Genomic DNA, 26,474 nt, shown 5'->3' on the forward strand with positions numbered 1-26,474 from the left:
GGTTTGCTTTCTAAGCTTCTCATTGGTTACGCACACGTCAATCATCATCTAGCGCTAACATAATTGGCTGCTGATTTCACCCGTTGCCAGGATACAGGTTTTTCGTTTACTCCCGTTTAACAGACAATTTCATTTCAATTTAGGTTTAAATGGGAATTTATAATTTACGCAAAAGATACGCAACTAACTGTTGACAGATGTGTGGTTTATGCCTTATATCAGCAAGGAAAACACACTTTATGGCACGCTTTTGAGGCTTTTTGGACTCTCTAGGTTACCGTACCGGGATTTAGCAGCGTGACTCGAGAGGGGGCGGTCCGTCAGTTTTGATAGAAATCCTGTTTACTCAGAGCTAAACGCGTAACATCTGAAAAATGAGTTCCTCTGACATGAAGATCATCACAGTAATCGGCAGGTGAGTAAGGAAATGTTATTATGCGGTAGTGTTAAGTTTTTCTCTCATGCTTTATGGTAATATTCAAGTAACTGTCGTGAAAGTGAAAGTCTAGTAAATTGCTGTTTTATTACTGCATTTGCAAATTTTAGGTTAACTAGTGATTTTGCATGTAAGTTTGGTTTAGTGATTGAATTATATAGTGTCACGCTGTACTATTCTGAATGCACGCGTAGATCTCTTGCAAGCCTGTTGTACTTTATATTGATACCTTGCAGATACCTATCACTGATAGGTATCAGCCTGGCTATTACATAGGCAAGCCTCAGCCCACTCTATGAAGTAGCCTAACAGTTGTTTTATGACTCCATTATTAGAGCTTATGTATAGGTTTACATTTAACCTGCTTCCTGTACCCTGTCCATTATTTCTACACACTCAGCTAAACTTTGCAGTCCTGTGAAGTGACCTCTCTTAAACCTGAAAAGTAAATACTGAATGTCAGTCAAATGTCCGCTCCTCTTTTCATAAGTTTTATTAACAAAACTGCAAAATTCTCCTTAATATGCAGCACAGAGATGATCAGAAGATCACACTGAGTGTCCTCTGTAGGAATTTGTGGACGCTTGGAAAAATCGGTGTATGCAGAAACCTGTGATGGGTTCATATGTAAAAACATGACAAGAAGGCATGAAAAAGCAGGAAGCTGAGATCAGCAGGTTTGAGTAATGAGTGCTCAGAGTGGACAACAAGCAGACCGTGGTTCAAATCTTGCTGACAACATAAACATTAACATCCTAAATGTCTGTGTGTGATTTTGTGTGCCTGTTTCAGTGGGCTGATTGGCCGCTCCTGGGCTATGGTGTTTGCCAGTGGAGGCTACAGTGTCAAGATCTATGACAACCTGCCAGGACAGGCTGCTAAGGCCATCACAGAGATCAGGTCAGCCCTGCTGCACAACACTGCAGTCTTTGTCCACCTTAAACCTTCATGTAGTGTAGTTTTAATTAATGTAATATTCAATCCACTTTTCAAAGTTAAAGACATACTGTCATGTTTTCTCTTGATACCATGGGCCTGTTATTACATGAGTTTATGCTCTAATGAGTCAAACTGTGCTTTGTGTTTTTCTTAGTTTTATTTTCTTTCAGTTTGAAAATAGTCTTATTAACTTACAATAATCTTACAATGTACGTTTAATCTACAGAGATATTGACAAGCTGGTCCTGTCACTGTAGTCCTGTATTGTTGCTAATATGACTTGGTAGTAGGTCAGATGCAGCTAGATTTTGCCATGTTTTCACAACATGAGGAAATCACACTATCATGGCTTTTTAGCCAACGGGGGTTAGTGTTTACCCTGAAAGGGGTTGTGGTTGCAACTCAGCTCATAACTTGCTTTTCCAAAATTAAATTCTTCAGCCTAACTGTTCTCAAGTCAGGTCAGTATGGCTGCAAAACATAAAAGAAACATTAACAATATAAACTGGCCTCAGTGCGCTCACCAGGGCCCTGTCTAAAATCTAACCTGTTCTTCCTCCCAGCACTTACAGAGAAGACACATGGACATTGCATGATCAGCGGCTTCTTCGTACTATAGGAAACTGGTTCAGGGCCCAGTCATCGCTGGTTAAACATTACTGTGGAATGACAAAGGACTTTTTGTAAAAGAACTGCAGTGTTAAAATACTGTCAGAAGAAAAGCAAGCAAATTAAAGAACTTTAGCCCTTGAAATGAATAGACAAACCCAGACTCTAGACCAAGATCTCTTTAATTTTACCTTGGTTGACCATATGGACAGTAGAGGGTGTCATTGTACTAGACTTTTCACCTCCTTTTCTTATGATTTCCTGCAGAGAAAACTGTGAGGACTGTCCCTAACCCAATGTCCTGTTTTTATAATTACAGTGGGTCACATTATTTTAATAATTAAATTAAGGTGTGTTGCTGACTCATCTGATACAATATTTGCTAAATAAAAGCTGACAGCTATTATTGAGGCCACCAGTTAGTTTCACATGTCTACCCACAAACATTTGAGATTATTCTTTTATTCAGTTTATTTTGATATTTTTGGAGAAAAACAAAGTGTGTGGGTGTTAACTGCCTCTTTCACTCTGTTGGCTCAGGAAGCAGCTGGAGGAGCTGGAGGAAGCCCACATGCTCAGAGGAGAGCTGACTGCCACACAGCAGCTGGCCCTGCTCAGCAGCTGCGATGACCTGGCTCAGGCACTGGAGGGAGCTTTCTTTGTCCAGGTAACACTCTGGACTACTCTCAGCACCAGAACATGCCATTCTGTCTGACAGACACTGGTTATCCTCAAGGTGGAGCAACATCATTGGCTCTTTTCTATGACATATTATTGGATACTTCGGAGACCAATGATTAAATTTTTAATACATTTTGCAAAGTGATATTAACTGACTCAGAAATGGTTATCCATTCATTTTGTGGGATTTAGACTGTTCTCCATAATAAACACTAATAGTATTTAAATAAACATGAAATATTCAAGGCTATGTTGCCTCCTTTTCCTTTGTCTTTATTTACTAATACTTCTTGTGGGTCAGCTGCAAGAAATGTCAGTTTTAAAGATGAGAAAGTTTATCAATATGAATTCAGAGCTATAGATTTTATGTGCAAATTTTGAAGGTAAGCTGAAATTTAACAAGTACTACATGTTATTTGTGACACAAAGCAGCTTTTTACCTTAGTCATTGTGACTTTTAACTGCATCTGCCTGATCAGATTTAAAGCTTTTGATTACAGCATGATCAGAGATTTCTGAAAAATAGTGTCACGTTTCATGAGTCGTTTTATGAGCTGTCTGCTACAACGACATAATAAAAGTTTGCTTTGAAAAAAGGTTCAGGATGAGGTTGTGTTACATTTTAACACCAAATCACTCATCTTGTCCTTGTTGCACTAAGAACGCAAACACACAATCACAGCGGACACTTGCTTATCTTAACTGTGTGTGACTCAGTCGCTTTAAATAAAACAAAAAGTAAGCAAAGAAAAGTTTCTTGTGTGTCTCTGTGACTCTGCTGTGGCAGACAATGGTGCTCTTCATCCCAGAGCACAGAGAGACAGTAAGGGACAAAATAAATCGATATCCTGGACTGAGTTCACTGCAAGAAGGAACAATAGAGGATTTATTAGATGCGGAAAAACCAGGTAGATTACTGCTGTTTTTATTTTCAGAAAGTCAGTCCCTCATTTCCTGATAGCATGACACTTCCTGACACAAGTTTCATCTTGTCATTGATCAGGATTTTTCCTAGAGGGAAGTGCAGAAGTTCTTCTCAGTCAGATTGGTTACAGAACACAGAACATATCAGTAACTCAATGATAGATAGCAAACTGTGCATGAAGTACCACCCACATTTTAGCATTCATGAAATAACTAAAATGAATTGTATAATGAACATAGAACAGAGAATATAAAACTAAAACAGATTGAAGACTTTTTGAAAGGACAAACAAGGAACTTGTTTGTCCTTTCAAACAAGTTAATAAGTGGAACATCATTATGCATGCTTTCGTCAGGTATGCGGCTCGCTCAGCCAGTTATTGCAGTTCTACACATCCGACGAATAACATTCAAGGAGCATATGAACTCTGCACTCCCACACTTAGAAGCCAATCCCTTCCGGCACTCTGTCAGGGCAGACGTAAGATCAATCCCTCAGCACATACAGCTGAGCTAGGTGAACAACATGGCCTTTAACTCAAACGGGCAAGAGTGTGACTCTTGTTCACCTTTGGTGTGATGTCTTGAAGAAAGTTTGACAAAGTGTGAAAGGATTGATTCACTCAAATTACAGAAAGAAAGTGCACACCCCAAGTAGTGTTTATGTATACAGATAGTTCTGGTTTTAATCTCTCCAGATTTTGAGATAGGTGTGTCCAGGAATTTGGTGCCATTTAATCAGTTATGGAAATTGGTTCCATCTGCCAGAGTGTGGTCTTTATTTTTCTGCGTGTGTGCGTGTGTTTTCCAGGAGTGTGTATTTGAGCACCTTGAGGTCAAGCAGAGCGTCTTCCAGGACATAGAGCGTCTTGTGGGAAAAGATGTCATCCTGAGCAGCTCCACCTCCTGTCTGGTGCCAAGCAACGTCTTCTCTAAAGTCCAGAACAGGAGTCGCTGCCTCGTCTCCCATCCAGTTAGTACCACCACTGTCCCAGTACCAGCAGAAGGAACTTCAGCCTAATAAACTACAGGATGGAGAAGCCAGCTTAGTTAATGTATTTGCATGACCACTACATCTAGTGGAAGCCATATTGGACGCTGAAAGCCCTTGAGCTGTAAAAACATCTGCTTACATTTCAAAAAATAGCAGCCAGACATCTGAGACTTTACTTCTTTTGAACTCACTTTTCCTCATCTGAACTATTTAGAAGACACTGTAATTTATTTATTGTGTTTTACTGAGAACTACATCGACTCTGTTAATAATTGTAACTAATATATTAGGTACATGCCCACATAAGACAGTTTATAACTAGAAATAGTTATAATTGTACAAAAGGCCAATATTTTAATGCAGTAACTCTAATATATTTACATACCAGCTTTTTACAAACCTGTGGTACTTACCTGAAGAAACGTCACGTAGTGCGAACTGCTTGATGTGTGATTGTCCTGTTCACCCCAGGTAAACCCACCCTACTATGTGAAACTGGTGGAGCTGGTACCTCACCCAGAGACAGCAGCAACTGTTATGGACACCACCCATGCTGTAATGACCAAGGTAAAGGTTGCAGATTGCGCAATCCTGGGATATCAGCTACTGGTATGTCAAAACATGTAGGGGAGCTGCATAAGATAAGTCAATATGGGCTGTAAAGGTCCATAATGTGATTGGAAGAGTCCTAAAACATACTGAAAAGTGAATGAAAGGAGGCCAGGACTGGAGTAATGAGGTATGTTTTATTCTAGGTTTGATTATCAGATATCTGGTTTTCTGTGATGTGTCACTACTCCATGGTACAACTGCATCACGATACAATGATAACAAAAAATAATGGCGGTGAACAGTTCGCTGTAAAGGATTATGCACTCCCAGAAAATTTCAAATCCTCACAGGTCTCTACAAGATGAATTTCACAACATGCTGAAAGCAAATCAGTTTAAATGTGTGAGTGTACTTGTACTATCCCCAGCTAATGACACGTTTTATTGTGTTACTTATTGTGTGTTCGCTCTTTCCATTTGTGTCTTTTTTTCTTCAACTAGCATCACTCCTTCTAAATAAAAGTACCAGCCCTTTAAATAAGCTAACCAGACAAAACTTATGAAATGAATAAATATGAACTTAAATGTGCTAGACCACACTAAATGTCATTCACAGCAGAGAGGCTGACTGTGATGTAGATCTGTTGCCACTCTTTGAATGACTGATTTTTCTTGATTCAGGTTGGCCAAGCGCCCGTCCGCCTGAAGAAAGAGATCGATGGCTTTGCCCTCAACAGAGTCCAAGCAGCCATTATCGCAGAGTCCTGGAGGCTGGTCCAGGTCAGTGTCTAGACTCTTATTTCTTATTTACTCTTATTTGATTAACACCACTTCAGAGTTAAGATTTGAATTATGCCTTAGAAATATACAATTTCAGTGAAAACAGCATGTAAAACTACACTTTCCCTAAAATAAAGCTAAAACCAATCCACAGTTGTGCCACAGAAAGACAGCCAACTACAGCTATACACAAGATTGTGTGCATACAACTTTTTTATTTCTGGACAACAGCTCCTCAGTCTCAGGGAGGCTTTGTGTGGCCGAGTGGTGCTGCCGATGGTTTTGTAACAGAAGCAGAAAAGAGGAAGCCTGTTGTCAGCTCACCTCTACTATAATCTCTGCAGTCTCCTTCCAAAAGGGAAAAGAATGAGAGTAAATGAGCTTCATCCCCTGATGACAGTCAGAATGATAATAAGGACCATGAGTGTGATGACAATTTTTACCTGAGCTGAACTCACATGAAGACTGTCATTTCATTGTGATTCGGACCTCAAATGTCACTGACATCAGAACTTCCTCAGTTTACCCGCTGCATTGAATAATAAGACAGGAGAAGATTTGTGATAAATGTTTGATGATAAACATTTATCACAAATCAGAGTGATTATAAAGGTACTCATATCATTAAGGATTTAAGTGTGATATCTTTATCAGCTTGTTAGCTAGCTCAGTATGGGCTAGTGATGTTGGAATAATCCATTCTCATTGCATGATACACTGACTGCATTTACACGATACGTTGGCATTAGTTAGCTAGCCAGCTTTATCAATCACTGTTTGTCTAGCTTCCATCAATTCGCTCAGCAATGTCAGTATAGTATTGAATAATAGTATTGGGTCCTTGCCATAGAAATCAGTCCACAGGCTGCTCAAGGCAACCGAGAAATAATAATAATAAATATAGATTTCAGCAACATCCCAATAGACTGGATTTCTGTGTTGTTAAATTTTCTATAGAAAAATCAAATTATGGAAACAGCACAACCATGAAATGAAAAGCGACTTATTTTCTGAGGAGATCATCTGATATAGTGACAGATTTCAAACCAAAGAGGCTGATGATCAGAGTGTTGCCGACTAGAGGAATGTACTCAAACTGTCTGAACAGGCTGGGCCACTGCATTAGCTGCTGTTACTGCATCCTCAGGGTAAATTTTGCATCACTATGGCTTGTGAGTTCTCTAAGTTTCGTTCTCCAAGCGTTTTTGATGTCAAGGCATCCTCCAGCGAAAACAATTAAACGTCAGAATGAAATGAAAATGACACACAGGCCCTAATGGGTTTGTGCAGTAGCCTGTGGAATTGGTGTCTGCTTGACATTTGTATGTTCGCAGAAGTGGAGCAAATTACACATGAGCACAGACAGCAAGGCAATGAAACTCAGTTAAGAATTTCTCTTTTCTTTTGTCTGTGTCACAGTTGATTTATGGTTATGCCTGCTTGAGTGAACACTCCCATACCTCTTAAGACATTTTTAAAATTTAGACAGCTACCAGAATATTTAATTGAACCTAGTACAATCCAGTACAATTACACTTGCAATAAACACCATCTTTAAGAAACGTTTTTGAGAATTGTTTTAAATGGATTGTCAATTGGATCTCAGCAACTTTTGGATATTAGGAAATTTAGTCGGGCATATTAGTTAAAACAGAGACCTGCTTCAGTCTCACCGGATCTTTATCAGGGTGTAACACAGCTGCAGACCCTTTTAAATATATTTATTTTATAATTTGTTCCGTCTCACCTCAAGCGATTCTGGATTCTTTGTTTCAAGAGGAACTTCTTGGTTCATACATTCCCCAAGTGGGCCTGCAATCAGGTGAGAGCACTTGTCAGTTCAGTCAGTGATGAACACAAAGGAACAACAACACGAGGAAGACGTCACTGACTTCCAGCAAAAGAGAAACAAGAAAGCAGAGGAAAGCAAAGGAAATCAAGCAGATACTGCTTGTGTTCAGGCTGTAATACAGGATTCATGCATCACCCATGTTATATTTGTGTCTTCGCACACGCCTGCGGAAACCCAGACTCATATCTACATCACATTCCATACTGTGCATAGATCACTCACTTGTGAGTTTTCTGTTGAGGAGTATTAACCCCGAGGGCACCCTTAGGTCCTAGCTGACAAAAATGCCACATTGCTGTTAAAGTGTCTGACTTTGCTGTGGAAGGAGTACACGTGAGCTCACCACTGAGCCTCATCACATCAGACCGTTCACAGTAAAACAGAAATGAAAATTAGGCTTTTACACATCCAAAGTGCCTTCACAAGATATATATAACAATAAAAACACAGCAACACAATGATGTTACATAAGCTTCTGTGTATAATGTAATGTGATGTGTCAGCTAAGTGTTTCTCCCAACTTACCTGGGTCAAAATAATGTGCAGTAGCAGAAATGGTTCATTATTGCCATGTTGAAACAGATATGTCTGATCTATTCTGCATTTAGTCCCTAAGCTGAGAAAAAACAAGGATGTGGCATCTCTAACGTCGCCCATAGGCAGTTCCAACCTTCTAGAAATGTTTGAGTTCACCACTCGCCATCATGCAGTCAAGTGCTAGAAGCCCAGCACGCACTGCACTTCAATCAAGAAAACATTCTGTGCCTCTTTAATCTTTGACATTTTTGTAGTGGAACATGTGTTTTCAAATCATCACAAATATTTACGTCTTGCATATTAATTTCTCTGTCCCAGCTGTTAAATTTAGACGTCAGTTGTGACTTTTGGACTTGACTTTCATGATGTTACATGCTTGCTGGATTCTGGACACATTTGCAAAACTTATTGAACATGAAGACATCCTTCCTCAATTCCTTATTCCAGTAGTTTCAGCTCACTGAATCCGCAGCACAGACTTAGACAACAGATATTTCTGGCTTGTCACAGTGTAAAGCGTGCATAGTTAATGACATTAATAATGCCTTCTAACATTTAGGTATTTCTTTTCAAAGGCTCTTCTGATGTGCGTGCAGGCGCCCTCACATTGCTTATTCAATTGTGACACTTGGATCAGAGCCGTGATTTATGCAAATACTCTGACATGTAAACATGTCTGTCATGAAGAATGTTCCGTAAACACATGTTTACAGCCATCATAAATCTTCTTGTGTAAGAATAGCTAACTAGTTTTTTCACAACTTTATGAGCAATCTGAAGGAAGTTTTCATTTAAAATCTTAAAATTTCTGGGCTTAATCCGCACAATCATATAAACCTGTAGAGAAATATTTTGTCAACAGAAGGTTTATTTTCTATATCCCTGGTACAAGCTTAATTAAGTAAATAAAATTCTCCTCAATGATGAGCACTGTCAACACAGTTTCAAAAACAAGGGCAAACCAGAGACAAAGACAGAATCTGTCATTTTAACAGTTCCTCTTGTCAAAGTTGATCAACAGGTAAATCTTGGTGAAGTCGATGAACCAGGTGACCTTCACCCACCTGCCCCTGGGAACAAGTAGGGCAAGTATAGGTACAGAATCATCTTGGGTGACAGCATTCTCCTGAGTTCAGTCACACCAGACTTCATTACAGCAAAAGTTGTCCCTAAAATCAGTTCATTTTAATGGAAGTGCAGCAATTAGTGGAGTAACTATCAGCAATTGTGAATTTTGATATGCAGATTTCCAGTGTTGACCAGTTGCAAGCTGTGTTGGCAGTGCTGACTCTTGAGGGAACAGAGAGAAACAGAATCCAGAATGAGGGAAACATTATGCCCTTGAATTAGGGGAATGGTGCAACTATTTCTTTTAGATTTAAATGAGCCCAAAACTACAGAAACGATAGTCTGACCAAAACACACAGGCAGTCTTCGAACAGTCGACACAAGTGACACAAGTGCTGAAATCACTCAAACAGATTTATGTCCTCTATGATTACTTTGAGCCAGTCCTTCTCAAATAGTGGGGCGATGCCGGGGGGGGGGGCGCGTGTGACCCCGGCATCGCACTGCTGAGACGGAGATAATGAGACAAACGAAAGTCACCCGAAAGCTAAGACGAGGAAATATGACGAAGCGTATGTAGCGTTTGGCTTCGTTATCTAGACCAGTTGTATTACAGAGGCTGTGCCAAATGAGGCGCAGTTCTAATGGGGCTTTCTTCTTCATGTCCATTTTCCCACAAATGTAACTAGCCACAAACAATGGTAGCCACTGCATGAACAACAAATATTCACCCCATCACCAATCATCTAGCAACACTTATTTTTCGAGGAAGTAAAAGTGAGCTTCTCTGTGCTGTTGCCTCTCATGACCAGACACTAATTTAAAAAAAAACATCTCAGCAACACTGGAAAAATCTTCTTCACTACAGAAGTAGATGGTCCAGCTCCCACAAAGCCCTGATCTCAACATCATAGAGTCAGTCTGAGATTACAAGAAGAGACAGAAGACACTGAGACAGCCTACTTCCAGAGAGGAACCGTGGCGAGTTCTCCTAGATGCTTGAAACAACTGTTCCACCCTTGAACTAGTTCAAACAGTAATCTGAAAAAGATCAAAACATCAGTAGTGACCTGAAGTTTGGCATTGAGCATCAAGGCCTGAGGTCTCAGAGTGGGCTTGTGATCCTTCTTACATAACAGGGACCCTCCCTCACCCTTCCAAACACACACACACGCGCGCACACACACACACACACACCCCGAAAATGGTCCTTGAGTCAGGGCCAGCGTTGGAAAGCAGAGTGGCTGAGAAAGCAGCTTGTTGGCCCCAGTGATTACAGTGGAGAAAAGACCCCACCCACCATCCAGCTCTGCTCAGATAACAGGCCCGTTGTTGGATGCAGGACCCAAACAAAGACGACCCTGTCCCTCTCCTCTTGTTCACCCTACTCTCTGTATCTGTATCAGAGCTTTGATTTTCTCTGTGGTTGGCCAACAGGTATCTCTAACCCAAAGATACCTGAACCACTCCCTCTGTCTCGCTTTCCATCCATCTCTCTATCCTCAGCCCCTCTCCTCCTTGTACTGCCTACATAATCCTGAGCACACAGAATTGGCTGATTTGGGAAACATTATATGGTGGGAGTAGTCTAATGGGATCAAAGGGAGTTTGGTTGGTCCAAAACCCTGGGGGTAAGAAGCTGTGACTTTGTTTGTTGAACTGCCAAGGAAAATATGTTCTTACATCCTCAGAATAAATTTTGGAAAATAGGTTATGTTTGTCTGTTAGGTGGTAGCATCAGCGCCATCGAATACTCCACCCAGGAACACGGGGAACTCAGTGGTTGAGTTGACCAGAGTTTAACCTGTACTGACTGACAAAGAAAATATTTGTCTTTAAAGCTGATGCAGGCAGATCTAGTCATACATTCACTGACTGAATTGTAATGAACACAGCTCAATAAAATGAGCCAAGCATATGTTTGAAACCCTTTTTTTTTTTACTCTCCTACTCTATCAGGATGGCGTTATCTCAGTCAAGGACATCGACCTGGTGATGTCAGAGGGGCTAGGAATGCGTTACGCCTTCATTGGTCCCATGGAAACAATGCACCTCAATGCACCTGAAGGTAACGTTCCTTCTTTGGACTTTTTGCTCACATATACAGAAGTACCACCTCCTAATACCTCTTGAAGCTCTGGCTTTGAGCGGTTTTCGCTTTGTTTGAGTGACCAGAAAAAAGAAGAGAAAAAAAGAGACAACAGGCAACAATAGTCTTGGGCACATTTGAAGGCGAGATGTACAGTTAAAGGGACACTCCACCACTTTTATACATGAAGTTACGTTTACCCATCATAAAGAGTACCACTCAGCCTGTGAAAACGCTCATATAATATCTTCTGCAGCTCTAGAGGAAGCTCTCCAAAGTCTGAAATGTAACCTGATGACAGAAAGCTTTCCTTACAAACTGGAGATGTGGAGTTTAAAATACGTGGGCATTTAGGAGGCAGAGCGGGGCTAATGAAAGACACTTTTGAGTTGCATGGGAACTGTAGGATCCCTGCTCAGAGGTTTTTGATGCCTTTAAAGTCAATTATCAAGCTTAAAATTCTGGTTTTCTAATTTAAAAAGCCGTACCAAACATCTTTGTTGAAATGTCTTTTTTGGTAGGGGACAACCCTGTCTCCTTGAATTCCTATCCACATGTCTCTTCACAACACACATGTACTGTACCACACTGTGACGCTCCTGTGAGTGTCGGAGAGAGACTGAGAGCGAAACCTCAGGGAGATGGAGAAAATCAAATGGGAGTGTGAAACCCAGAGAGCAGCCCTGACTGTGTACACACAGAGAAAAAGGTCGCTCTGGCCGAACAAAGCAGTCTTTTGATGGGTAGCGATGAATGCACTCCCTCACACCAGTAATCCAAAACTCACAGAGCCCACATCGCAGCCTTCAAACCAGGTGCCAAGTTCACCTGTAGCTACAGTGCTGAAGGTTTCTACTGATTTTTTTTTTTCCTGCTCAGGAAACAGTAGTATGATCATGTTCTCAAAAGATTGCTAAGACCGACTCCTGTAGTGACTTCCCGTCCTTAAATCATTCCAATCAGATACTGGAGCACTCAGGCTCTCTGTCTCTCTTTCTACTCTGCCTGAATGACTTGGCTTTTGTAAACCATGTACCTGCACAGGAGAGCATTATCCTTTAAAGGAAAACCCACTGCCTGTACTCTTGAAGGAGGCTCTGAAATGTTTGTAGCTTTCTACTTCATGTAGTCAGCTTGGATTCACAGCAGCTACACTGAGGGAGATCCAGTCTGACAGCAAAAAAGCATCAAGATGTCTGACTTTTCAAAACAATCTGGCTCTATAAGCAAATTAAGTTAATTACTGAAAACTTAATTGATCAAATTAAGGTCAAGTTGCATGGAAATGCATGGAAAACAAACATTTAAGAAAAATGTGCGAGTGGCAGCAAAAAAAAAAAAAAAAAAAAAGAATTACATCACAAGGGAAAAAAAAGCAAAAACAGATGCCTTGAAATGAGACTTGCATCTTCCTCCCACACAAAGTCTGTGTTTGGTTGAAGGTAGATGGTACTTATCACACTGCTGTGTCATTTATACGCATGTGTCCCACTATGTTTCATGTAAACATTCAAATTTCAGCTTCAGGATAAAACATGATTTTGAAGCTGTGTAAATGTTGAGTATTCAGCCTGAGTATCTACAGTAAGAGGAAAGATTAAAAACCTTTCCAGTATTTGATTGGATAATGTACAAGTGTCACACTTTTAAATCTTTGGTGTGAAACTTCATTTCAGTGTGACAAAACTATTTTAACAGAGCAGCCTCTGACCTGCCTTAATTAAAGTGCTGGTGTGAAGCAGTTTGTACATGTTGTTCCTTTTTTTCCCAGATTGCTCCACACATTATTATTTGAAAGATCTGGTTTCTTAACACATGTAAACACAGCGCTGTCCCTCTTTATCATATGTTTTGTCCAATCATTCGTTACAATGGGTTCCTGTGTTGCCATATAAATCATTAGCTCTGTTTTTTCTACATGCAAATAAAGGGATGTTTATATAAAAGGTGTTACACAGCATTTTGGCAACTAATCAGCTATCAGCATCCTGACATCTCATTTCAGAGACACATTCTGTGCCATGGTTTGGGACAGTGAGGCATGCTGTATGTTGTAACACATATGTGAACTGTTCTCCTTCCTGGCCTTCGCCCCTCTGATCATCTGTGGTCCCCACAGGTTTGGAGGACTATATGAAACGGTACGGAGAGGGCATAACAAGGGTCCTGAACTCCTTTGGACCTGTTCCAAACTTCTTCAGTGAGGGAGCCAAGAGCATCATTAACGTAAGTGCATAATTATTAAGTATTCATTTATCCAGATCAAAGGCTGGTATAGATAATGTTTCCTTATTTATGGTTTATTCCTACCGATTCGGTCAAATGAAGCGACTGCTTGTTGATGGTGTCTTTAGTTCTGCATGACTGAGAGTTAAGAGTTCCCTCTCACCACGGTACCATAAAGCTCCCTTCCTTGGTCACATGCAATCACAGGCTGTTAAAATGTTAGCCGTAGGCATAGAGGGTCATCATGTGAAGAAACCCTGAGCTAGAACAATAAATAGTTTAAGGTGAACTAGTTTAGGACTAAAATAGTTGCCGTTCTTGTTTTCTAAGGTGGTGCACGGATTTGGAGTTGTTGTTAAGAAATTCAACAGTTTTACACTTAGCAGCACAATTTTCTGGTCAGGTTTGAAAGGTGGCACCGAAAAGTGTGTTTACTTTCTGAAGGTTCACAGGTCAACTGTGTTTGCTAGAGCACATGACCAACACAGTGATACCATGCAAATCAAACCTCAACGCCTCTGCACGACCTGTGTTAGAACGCGCTCCCACTAAACACGCGTGTAACTAGTGTGTAAATCACGTGTTTACAGCAGAGAAGTCTGAAAGTGTCCCGTTAAAACTAATTATAATTAATCACTGTTCAGTCCTGTGATGACTATGGGGTATTTTTAGAAATGTAATTTACTGTTCTTATTCATTATTTTCCAATGTCTGAGAAACTCCTTCCCTGTGGCCACAGGAGATGTGCGAGCTGATTCCCAGCGACCAGCAGCATCTGTCGGCCAGGAGGGAGAGGAGGGACCAGCTCCTCATGGGTCTAGCTAAGCTGAAGAAGGACCACTGAGGTGCATGCAGGGCCCAAACTCAAGAAAAACTAATGATGACTGCTGACTGAGATTAGAAATCCTTAAAATAATTTGTGAAAAAAATTTAAAACTGCTTTGTGAAATATGGTAGACAGGAGTTAAATGGAGGAATTTGAGCAAATGTAAGAGACACACGCACAAACATATTTTACGTGATAATAACTGTTATATCTGAGTAAGAATTGTTCTGCTCAAAGTGTCTTTTTTATGGACATTTTTGGGACATTACTACCAACATTTACTGGGAACTGTGACTTGCTACCCATTGAGAAGCAGGGATCTACATTACATTTTATACATACTTATCTTTTTGTTTGCAACTTGATTTCAAGACTAACGTGTTAATTAAGAGACTGGATTAAAAGCAGGTGCTACACTTGATATAACAGATGATGTTTTGATTAATAAAAACAATGGAATCATACATTTATGTATGTTTTTTTAATTTCACACAACCATGAAAGAAAATGAAATTATGAAATTTTACTAAATATTTCTGGGCTGAGAACTGTAGTGGTCTCTGTTCCCTCCAGCAGAACTAATCGATGATGTGCATTGCGTTAAATGGTTACTGATAAACTCCTGAATCCCAGGAAACAATGAATGGAAACATGTCACGAGTGTTTCTTAGGTTTGCTGTTGCAGATTTCATTTCACAGTATATCAGGCCAGAGTGACTGCCACATGATTGTACTGTGTACATCCATGAAATGTGACAAGCTGTACTGTCCCCACAAAAACATAAACATCTAAATTGGGTATATATAGGTTATGTAGTGCAAAGGTATTTGTAAATCATAAGTTTGACAAATTTATGAAGCAGGTGTTTCAGAGGTACCAAAAATGTTTTAAACAAATGTCTTGCTGGACATTTTTTTAGAACAGTTTTGTGGCTGCTATTTATATATTTGTAGAAGGTTTTGAAGCGCTGATTACTTCGCCTGCTTTAGGATCAATATTGAGTCTGAAAAAGGTTAAATATGATGTGAATACAGGAGATTGTTGTGTCATGCAGACAGAAAAAGCAGCCAGATGTCATTGGTGAAAAGTAACTAAGGAGCATTTTGAGATACCTGTGCTTTTGAGTATTTCCATTCTCTGACTGTACTTTTTACTCCACTACATTAAACTGACAGCTTTAGTTGCATTACAGCTACACAGGAGGCCCAGACCCCCAAGGGCCCCCAGAAGCCTCACGTTTACTTTATCATTTCTGTCATCTTAATTTGATGAATGTGTCTCCTTGCCTTGTCTTGTCGAGGGACTCTGTCAAAATCTAGTTTTAAGACTTTTAACTGTTTTAGTTTATGTTGTGGTTGTTTGTTGTGAAGTTTGAAGGCAAAGCTTTTCTTTTTTTTTTGTAGTTCCATTTTTTCCTTAAAAATTACTTAAATAATCAGCTATCAGAATTGTGTCCAATTAATTTTCTGTCAATCGACTAATCAACGAATAATTTCAGCTGTAGAGTACTGATTGGTGTACGTGGGGGGAAAAAATCAAACTGATGTGTATAGTGGGGGTCGGTAGGCCTCCCCTGGGGTGATTCGCATTCTGCCGTTTATGAAACTTCAATTATCCTGCACAAAAAGATTTAAAGTTGGACTCACTCCCTCCCCGTTAATGACGGCCCCCTCCATGTCCGCACCCTCACTTGGCCCCTCCCCTCCCTGTCTGCAGGAGGGATGATGAAAAACTGGCAGGTGCGTCTCTGAGTCCATCAGACGAGACAAACCCTGATCCCGTAGGAGCGCGGGGGGACAGTTCTCTTCACATCGTAGAAACATAAAGGATTAATTATTTCAGCCTTCATGGAAAACTGTTGAATTTTTTTTTTTTCTTTTTTTTTTGAGATCCACAGAGACAGGTAAGTCCCTGACGTCAGAATTCCGGTGTAGCCGGTTTACATAGGTGAACTCGTGGCTTTTTTTAGTTTATCGGGATGACATCAACCACAACAACGTGGTTGTTACTATATTAACAAAATTAACAAATGTCACCCTTCATTTAGTAATTTCCTATCCCTACAGTTTATCGTGACTTGTGTTTGTTCGTCGCATCATCAAAATAGTTTTCAGTATAATTTACGCAAACAAAATGAATATGATTAATCCACATCTAAAAGCTCTGACTGCTTTTTAATACATCAGATGTTCGCATCTTTTTAAAAAAAATGACTTCGCTCCAAGGTAAGAAAGACGAGATTAAAGGAAAGATTAAAATAAAATAAAATCGCCTTAATTTCTTACGTATTTTCACTTCTGTACATTTAAGAAATCACTGTCATTAAACACATACCAAACTGTAGTAGAACAGTATCAGACGGATTATCATGCCAATTACAAGCCGAACACTTAAATAAATAATCACAGAGTTAATCGGCTGAAATCTTTGGGGGATGGCAGTGATGGTATTTCAGGCAGTGGGGTGCACAGGTCGTTGGGTGGCAATGGGACTTCTGCTTTGCAATCTCAGACTTGGGTGCAAAAGTGCTTTAAAAAATGACAATACCTTTTCTATGTTGCCTTTATCCTTATCACACTGGTATCAACAAAACGCTTAACATAAGACCCTGGTGACAGTGACAGTTTTATAAAGTCTGTTGCCTCAGCCTCCCTGGTCCTGAAAGTGGTTTAAAGCCCCGCTTTTTACTAGTGTCATTTATTGTTTGTCAAAACTCGTCTGACTCTCTACTGCACATTGTTCAGAAACATTAAAAGACCAAAGACCAGTCCACTAAGAAAGGAATTATAGGACAAGAACAGGCCCATCTCTGTACCTTCAGAAGTTCTGTAGGTTTTCTGGGCTGTTAACCGTCTGCTGATTTCCTGCCCTCTACAGGTTGTCTGAGCCTCCAGAGACCCCTTCGCCACAATGAGTTGGGGGGCGCTGTATGCCCAGCTGGGCGGTGTCAACAAACACTCCACCAGTCTGGGAAAGATCTGGCTTTCTGTCCTTTTCATCTTCCGCATTACAATCCTGGTTCTGGCTGCTGAGAGCGTCTGGGGGGATGAGCAGTCAGACTTCACGTGCAACACGCAGCAGCCTGGTTGCAAAAACGTCTGCTATGATCACTTCTTCCCCGTGTCGCACATCCGCTTGTGGTGCCTGCAGCTGATATTTGTATCCACACCAGCTCTACTGGTAGCCATGCACGTTGCCTATAGGAAACGTGGGGATAAGAGGACCATGCTGGCCTCCAACGGCACTGAGAAGATGACGGATACTGAACTGCAGACACTGAAGAGGAGGCGTCTGCCAATCACAGGCCCACTGTGGTGGACCTACACTTGCAGCTTGTTCTTCAGGCTCATCTTTGAGGGTGGGTTCATGTACGCACTGTACTTTGTCTACGATGGCTTCCAGATGCCCCGGCTGGTGAAGTGCGAGCAGTGGCCTTGCCCCAACAAGGTTGACTGCTTCATCTCCAGGCCAACAGAGAAGACCGTCTTCACCATCTTTATGGTGGCCTCATCGGCCATCTGCATGGTGCTGAACGTGGCCGAGCTGTGCTACCTCATCATCAAGGCGCTCATGAGGTGCTCTTCCAAGTCAAACAACAGGAAACACCATTACAGCCTCACAGACAGCGTGACACGTGATAATTCCCATGTGCAGAATAAGAAGAACGAGATGCTGCTGTCTTCCTCCACAGATTCGTCCAGCAACAAGACAAATTGAGGGGCAGCCAGGCATTAGTGGTGGAGCAAGATCAAAGAGGAGAAAACCAAAAACTGTAAATCCAACTCCCCTTTGGTCATTTGTAGGGAAGTCGCTGTATTGATATGCATATTTGATCTGTATTCCTACATGTGGCCTCACAATTTGCCGCTGGAGGCAGTCAAATGTTCATCACTAATTCAAGGTTATACATAATGGCAAAAAAAAGAAAAAAAAAAAGCCGCCAGGTAGCAGAGATTTTACATAAGTGTCCTTATATCTGTGGATTTTCCACATTATCATCTTTATCTTTCATACAGCGGATGGTCGATAATGTTGGATGATGGAGGCTTTAATTAATTGCTCAGAGTTTGAAGTTGAAGTTTGAATGTGCTCCACAGTGCAAAAGCGACTGGGTCAGGTTTTGGTCGAGAGAAGAATGAGTATACACTGACATCTGGTGGTGACAGTGGAAATCCTGAGAGCACAAACACCGTCCTCAAAGCCTGAAGGAGCTGCTTAGTGTTGAAGAACAAAGAGAGAGAACAAAGAAAATAATGAAAAGTGAAGCAGAAAAAAAAAAGGTCCAAGTGCCTTTTTGATTACATTTAGTGTGTAGTTTACAAGAGCTGACATTTTATTTTAAATGTTAAATACATGTTTTACAGCAACTGATAAAAGCCGGTGAGTTTTTATGATTCTGCTGTGTTGAATCAAGTGACTGTAGCACAAAGTTATGTTAGAAAATGTTAAATAATTTAACGTAAATAATGCTAGTTTTGTGTGTATGTGTGTGTGTGTGTGTGTGTTTAGAATTACTGATGAGTGTTTTGCACAGGATAAGATTATACTGATAAAAGAATTTATATAACTTGGTGAAATCTTATCTAAGACATTGCAGCGGTTTGACAGATCCGATGCTCTTTGCTGTTTTAGTCAAATCAGAATGTCTTTTGTCTTTTACTTGAACTGAAAGTGTTCCTTTACACAAGTTAGAGAAATAAACACAATGAGAATGTGTTGCACATCTTCACACGTGCACGCCAGGTGATACAAATCAAATATGCACAAGACTGTACAAGATGTTTTCAGTCTTCAGTGGGAAACCGCAGACAGATCATATTTCATAAACGTGAAATAATTGCTAAAAAAAAAGACAAAAACAAACGTCACATGACACAGAAATAGTAATTCAGCTATAGTAAGTCAGTGATGTTATAAATTCCAGTCAAGACGCTTGAGTTTTGTGAAGAAATCAAATTTGTCAGATATGAATGAACCAATTCACATTTAACTCAATATTTTTTGCTTTTTGTGACATTTGTTTTAGCCTCCTGATGATACTGTTAGCTCCCAAGAGTTTATTTCAAAAAGCAGGATAATCAAGTTAGATTGACAACTTACAACAGTTGTGGAATTGCTTCATCATTATTATTATTATTCGCTGTTATTATTATTCATTCTGATTATAATCGAGCGAAGTCCAGTATTCACATGTTCACAGTTACCATCTGGCTGATGCTCTTAATCCTGCTTTTTAAAACACTGATCAGAAGTTGTTCTGCTCAGTCCGGACCTGCTCCTGTGTTATTTGGACTTGTGTTGTTGTTGCGGTGTGTGCTGACCCCAGCTGGCCGTATCAGCTTTCAGGATGTGCCTTATTTTAGCCACGACACTAATCACTGCACGCCCTCTGAGGAACCGCGGCCAATCTCAACTTATGTGAACAAAGAATTGCAATTTGGTTTTGTTTAGAAACAATTAAGAAAGTGATGTGTGAGACAGGTTGATTGGATGTGTCAGTTCCAAAGTTATGAAGAGTAAATTGGATGAGTCCTGCATTGATGCTACACAACTTATGGAGCTGATGGAGTTTTTCAGTGGGTAACAAAAAGTTTTAATCCAAAGATCTCTATGCAGATTCTGAAAAAAAAAAAAATTTAAATATGTTTTGTATGTCAGCTCTACTTTGACCTTTGACCTCTTGCTTTTCTGTAACAGCCAAAAGACATATTGATGATGTGTAATGGACTTTATTTTTATTTTTAAGGGATGAGCATGATCACTCCGGTCCCGAGAAGTTGTTGTTCTTAACGCTTTTCAGTTCAGATTTCTAGGTTTATTTCTGTGCTTCTAACAACAATCAGCTTTTTTTAAGAAAGAAGAAATGAAATATTTGTGACTATGTTTTGTACCTATGATGTTTTTAATTACACTCGCACTTTGATCTATGAAGTCATTTTGCTCTGAAACTTTTTTTTTTTTCATAAATCAGTAAAACCAAAAACTGTGTGGTTCATTGTTTGTGTACAGTGTGTCTGTTAGTGTGTTTCACACTTCCTGCAGCCACCCATTGGATGGGACGTGGGGTGTCTTTGTTTCTTTTTTTAAATTATTATTTGCTGGGTGAAGCCCTAAAATTTTAGTTGATCAGGAAGCTCTGGATTATGCTCACTTTGTCTTTTTTCCACCGTCTGTTCCTTTCAAACATCAAACATTAGATTTAACGAATCTTTCACAGTAATGTTTCATCTGGAGAGAGTACAGTGCGTCCATAGCGCCAACCGTGATAGTAATCATTTGAAATATGGTAGCTGTTACTATTTTTTTTTATTATTATTAAATTATACATTGTTGCTGGAGTTTAAAGAGACTGGGGCAAACTTTTGGGATCGTTTTCAGCTGTTTTTTTCCGTTACAGAGGTTCAGAGCGTGATCGGTTTTTGGAACAAATTGTGCGAAAGTTTGGGGAAAGTTTTGGGCACATTTTCGGCGACTTTTGCGCACACGTTGGAGTGGTTTTGGGGAGGTTGGCAGGGGCGTGGACAGGCTGATGACTCTGTGGACTCACTCATGCATGGTCACACAATGTGACAGTCCAGACATGGCTGGAAACGGGAGGCAGCTCCGTTTAACCGAGCCCCATCTCCGACTCCAAGCCGCCTCCAAAAACTAACAGCAACAAAGGAAAACTTTTCTTTGCGCAAGTGAACGGGCCCGGGACAGGCTGCCAGACAGGTCGCACGTCTGGGGAAGTTTGTGCATGAAAGAGTTTGTGTGGCAGCTTGTTTTTTTTTCTTAAAAAAAAAAAAAAAAAAGTTTGTTGAACTGTCAGAGAGGCGACTGGTTGCTGGTTTGGGATCAGGGAGACAGAGAGGGGGTCGTCGCAGCCGCGGGAGGTCTACACGCTTTTCAACGCGCTCAGATGATGGCACCAATGATGGCAGATGGATTTGCTTTTCGTGTTTAAGTATGACATCTCGGTCTAAAGGTATGACGGATACACACTGCTGTGAATGTTCTCCTGTACTTAAATGGGAGTAAAGTAAACGAAGAACGGCGTGTTATCAGGTAATTAAGAGTGAGACAAAAGCCTGACAAAGCTTGTGTCGCTTAAAGAGAGTCTGGAGACTCTGGCACACTCTGTATTGTCAGCCTGGCAGGTATGGCTTTGTATTTGAACCTGGCTCTGTCTGTTACATTCACCACCATGCGACATAAATGCCACAAATACCTGACAAATACCCAATTAAGTCACCACAAGGTCAAATGTTACACGACTTTCTGACTCTCTGGGTCTAATCGCTGCAGTTTCCACATTACTCGTATCCCTGTGTTTCTCCCTGTGTTCAGAACATGTCATTGTTTTAGATTGTAGATTATTTACACGGATAATCAGTTTTTGTTTGTTGTATTGTTTAGATTAACAGAATATAAACAAGAGAAAAAAAATGAATTGATGTTTGATTAATGTTTTTCTCTTCCAGGTGTCATACATATTGTGAACCCTAGTCGATGGATTTATTACCTTTAATACAAGAATATTTTAGTAAGTTTATTCTGTGTGTGTGTGTGTGTGTGTGTGTGTGTGTGTGTGTGCTTTGAATTTGTTGTATGAACACTTTGCTAGATGTACATAACAGTCTAAAAGTAAAGAACAACAGCCACATCATCTTACACATTTATCACCTGTCTATCCCTTAAGACAGCTGAAGAAAGAATATCTGTATCTATGTATAAAAATTAGTTTCACTTAAAGTTTAAAATGTAGTTTTAAAAAGCCTCTAAACTTGGATTTAAATCTGACATCAAATAACAGGTGTAGAGTTTTAGTGACAGGATTAGTCAATCAACAAAAAAATAACTGACAACACTAACCATTTATCCTACATCTTCAGCTTTTAAATGTGAAATTGTGATGGTTATTTATCTGACAGTAAGACTAAACAATTTGATTAAAGAAAAAAAAAATAATTGAAAACACCATTATCTGTTCAAATCTTTCAAAATTGAAATCTTCACTTTGATACTTTTTTTAAACTTAAAAACAGGTTAACTGTTTAAAAAAAATTCACACATCTTATTATCTTTTGTAATTACAGTAACATCTGTCTATTTGCCTGGCTTTAGTGTTACAGTGGATGGAGAGAGAAGGGAGGGTAGTGTGTATGTGTCAGTATTTGTTTCTCTCTGTGTGTGTGTGTGTGTGTGTGTGTGTGTGTGTGTGTGTGTGTGTGTGTGTGTGTGTGTGTGTGTGTGTGTGTGTGTGTGTGTGTGTGTGTGTGTGTGCATGTGCCACACCAGAGCCCCATCTCTGCTAAATGCTGTTTTCGAACATTATAATGTTGATCTCAGCACATGCCTGCTGGGCAGTGGAGCGAGCAGGTGAGAGAGAGAGAGAGAGACAGAGAGAGAGACAGGCCTTACATAGAGGGAGAGAGAGAGAAAGGGAGAGTGAACCAGGGTTCAGTCAAACAGGTGGTCTATACAGTATACGAGCTGCTAAAAAGCGTCTGTGTTTGAAGCGAGTGCCGTGTTTTGATTTGTTATCGATATCTGACGCCTACGTGGCAGTTTTCTACAAAGGCCGTTTTCTGCTAGCCGTTTTATGAAAAAGGGAAATATGTCGGATTCTAGTCGACACCTCCACGCTCATCCGTGTCCTTGTGTCTTCTTGTGTGTGCGTACATGTAGAGTGTTTAACCTCAGGGTAAGGCCTTACGTGATACTCTTTGCAGTGACCAGTGTTCAGGCCAACTCTGAGCACTTTCAGCAGATTCACAAAAGTTTCTTTAACTCTGTCTGTTTCTCCTCTTTTTGTTTTGACGTTCCTCCTCCCGTCTTTGTCCACTCCAGCCTGTACTTTCTCCATAGGCTAGAAATCTTGAAGCATGGGCGACTGGAGCTTTCTGGGGCGGCTGCTGGAGAACGCTCAGGAGCACTCAACGGTCATCGGCAAAGTCTGGCTGACTGTCCTCTTCATCTTCAGGATCCTGGTGCTGGGGGCCGCGGCCGAAGAGGTCTGGGGCGACGAGCAGTCTGACTTCACCTGCAACACCCAACAGCCTGGTTGCGAGAACGTGTGCTACGACGAGGCCTTCCCCATTTCGCACATCCGCTTCTGGGTGCTGCAGATCATCTTCGTATCCACGCCCACTCTCATCTACCTGGGTCACGTGCTACACATCGTCCGCATGGAGGAGAAGCGGAAAGAGAAGGAGGAGGAGATGCGCAAAGCAAACAGGTTCCAAGAGGAGAAAGAACTCCTTTATAGAAACGGTGCAGATGCTGGAGGAGGAGGAGGCGGCGGCAAGAAGGAGAAGCCGCCAATCAGGGACGAGCATGGCAAAATCCGTATCAGAGGCGCATTGCTGCGTACCTATGTGTTCAACATTATTTTCAAGACCCTGTTTGAAGTGGGATTCATTTTGGGCCAGTATTTCCTCTATGGCTTCCAGCTGAGGCCCCTGTACAAGTGTGCACGTTGGCCCTGCCCCAACACCGTTGACTGCTTCATATCGAGGCCCACTGAAAAGACTATTTTTATTATATTTATGCTTGTGGTGGCTTGCGTGTCTCTTTTGCTGAATTTGTTAGAGATCTATCACCTTGGATGGAAGAAAGTTAAACAGGGCATGACAAACGAGTTTGCCCCCGACCACGAGTCGCTGCGCCACGTCGACATTGCGGAGCCTGAGTGTTTGGCCTCGGCCTCCAGAACTGCCCCATCCAGCCTCAGCTACCCTCCCAACTACACAGATGTTACGGCGGGAAGCGGGGCGTTCCTGCCGCCCATGGGGCCCACAGCCGTGCCCTCAGCAGCAGAGTTCAAGATGGACGACCTCCAGCAGGAGGAGTCCCTCCGCCAGCCCTCCCCCTCTTCCCACTACTACATCAGCAACAACAACAACCACAGGCTGGCCACGCAGCAGAACTGGGCCAATCTGGCCACCGAGCAGCAGACTCGGGAGATGAAGGCCACCTCCCCTTCCCCATCCTCCTCTTCTTCCACCAGCACCAACAAGGAGCAGCAGCAGGCTGTCGATGCTGCGCTGCTCCTTCCCACCAGCAACACCACCAGCAACACCAACATCACCAACACAACCGCCACTGCCGCCTCCAGCAGCAGCAGCAGCAGCAGCCCTGGCACTGCCTCCAATGCAGGCAGCTGGGGCGGGGGGAAGAGCGAGCAGGAGGAAGGTCACGTCACCACCACCACAGTGGAGATGCATGAGCCTCCAGTAACAGTCAGCACAGACCCTCGGCGGCTCAGTCGGGCCAGCAAGAGCAGCAGCATTAGGGCCAGGCCGAGCGACCTGGCTGTCTAAATCTCTTCAGCCCTTTCATGTCCCTAAACCCTCCCTGACCAACAGCCCGCTTCCCTCAACTGCACCCCTGAACACAGTGATTCTTAGACAAAAATCACACACATGCATAAGAAAAGAAAAAGAAAAAAAAAAAAAGAAAAAAAAAACAAAATAAAAACACAAAACAAAAAACAAAAGAGGGCAAGGCGACAAGTGACAGGAAAGCAGAGTAGCAAAAAAACATTGAGGCAAATGTGAAATGACTTGATCAGCAGCAGTTGTTGATTTTGTGCAATCGGTGAGCTGCAGAGTAGTTGAGGCAAAGTTTGTTTTTTCGGATGGTCTTAATTCATGCAAACAAAAGTGATCATGCAGCGCCATACAGTCAGAAGGCTCCGCTCACAGCGGTGGATGGAGCGAAGGACACTGTAATGTTATAATTTTGCATCAAAATGGACTCACCATCGTGTTTGGTTTTGAGGGGGAAGATCTCAAGGTGTTTCTCTATTTCTTCTTTTTGTTGAGCCTAAAGGACTAATTATTCCAAATGAAAATGATCATTTGTCATCATTTTTTTTTACTTTATCTGGAGGAAACACAGTTAGCTGGCATTGTTGTACAGATCAGTTCTTCGATGTGTAGCCAGACAGTTTGCTCCTATACCTTGTGCATGATTTTTATCTGGTTTCACAGTCAAACCTGCACTGCGTGTTGCACTACGTTAACCGCTTCTTCCAGCGTTTGACCTGTGACCTGGAAAGTCTTTTTGCTGCAGTACTTCCTGAATTTTACAAAACAAACACTTGGTCATCCGGGAAGTCATTTTATCATCACATATTATGCGTATTATGTCCCCTGTAGTCATGCATGTGTAGCCCTGCAACTCACCGATTCACTGACAATTTGCATGGCGAAGTTGGCTGGCTTAGTTTTACCCAGTGTTTCCTGCAGAGACAATAAATATTGCAACTGAGATGGAATGGACAGCAATGGACTGAAATTCCCAGAGTCCTCAGAATAAAGAGACATAGATGCAGAGTGGACGGGTCAAAACTGCTGGTAGAAGTCATCCCTGCAATGCCCAGAATGCACCTGGGTCTCTCCGAACACTACATTGTCAGTAACAGAGATCAAAATGTTCCCCATTACACTATCAATTTACAAAAGAGGAAAATAGGAGCGGAGTCCCTTACGCCTGCCTCTGTCAGTGTCGCCTTCAGTCAACATGTCTGAAAAGAAAAATGCTCTCCACTAACTGCACAAATGACAAGATACTGCCTTTAAAGAATCCTGAAAATATTACGCAAATACACGACAGCCACCAAAAAAAAAAAACCCAAAACAAAATACAACAATATTCTCCTTGTTCATTCAGACAAACAACTTCCCAAAGCTCTTTGGTTAGACCTGAATCAGCTATCTTTATATAGTTAGATTACTGGCAGATATTTGTGCCTTCAAACCCATGACCTCCTTTTTAATCATCACACCAAAGAGCAACCCTGGGAGTTAAACGATTCTCACCGTCACCCATTTCATGTGCTTCTTCATTGGTTTTCTTCTGAAAAGTGCTATTTTTTTAAAACTGAATTGAATTTTACTCATAAATTGCATAATTGTAGTAGTCAGTTTGTGATTGCTAAACAGCTACGATTTAAAAAAAAAAAAAAAAGACAAA

The 26,474-nt window shown here is 41.2% G+C and overlaps 3 protein-coding genes across 3 annotated transcripts; all 3 read left to right on the plus strand.

The window, feature by feature from the left end:
* Positions 1–296: 296 nt before the first annotated feature.
* cryl1 (crystallin, lambda 1) lies at positions 297–14,976 on the plus strand. The gene is made up of 9 exons (XM_041057304.1): positions 297–415; positions 1,229–1,336; positions 2,525–2,651; positions 4,401–4,562; positions 5,055–5,150; positions 5,816–5,914; positions 11,331–11,439; positions 13,580–13,686; positions 14,426–14,976. Exons 1-9 carry the CDS (start codon positions 375–377, stop codon positions 14,528–14,530), a joined length of 954 nt encoding a protein of 317 aa, XP_040913238.1. The 5' UTR covers positions 297–374; the 3' UTR covers positions 14,531–14,976.
* Positions 14,977–16,238: 1,262 nt separating this feature from the next.
* On the plus strand, positions 16,239–19,405 carry gjb8 (gap junction protein beta 8). The gene is made up of 2 exons (XM_041057747.1): positions 16,239–16,416; positions 17,391–19,405. The coding sequence occupies exon 2, from the start codon at positions 17,424–17,426 to the stop codon at positions 18,228–18,230; it is 807 nt and encodes a 268-aa protein (XP_040913681.1). The 5' UTR covers positions 16,239–16,416; positions 17,391–17,423; the 3' UTR covers positions 18,231–19,405.
* Positions 19,406–23,380: 3,975 nt separating this feature from the next.
* On the plus strand, positions 23,381–24,817 carry gja3 (gap junction protein, alpha 3). Its single transcript, XM_041056961.1, has one exon. The coding sequence runs from the start codon at positions 23,381–23,383 to the stop codon at positions 24,815–24,817; it is 1,437 nt and encodes a 478-aa protein (XP_040912895.1).
* Positions 24,818–26,474: the final 1,657 nt, after the last annotated feature.

Source organism: Toxotes jaculatrix, chromosome 15, assembly GCF_017976425.1.
Source record: "Toxotes jaculatrix isolate fToxJac2 chromosome 15, fToxJac2.pri, whole genome shotgun sequence".
Classification (NCBI taxonomy): Eukaryota; Metazoa; Chordata; class Actinopteri; family Toxotidae; genus Toxotes; species Toxotes jaculatrix.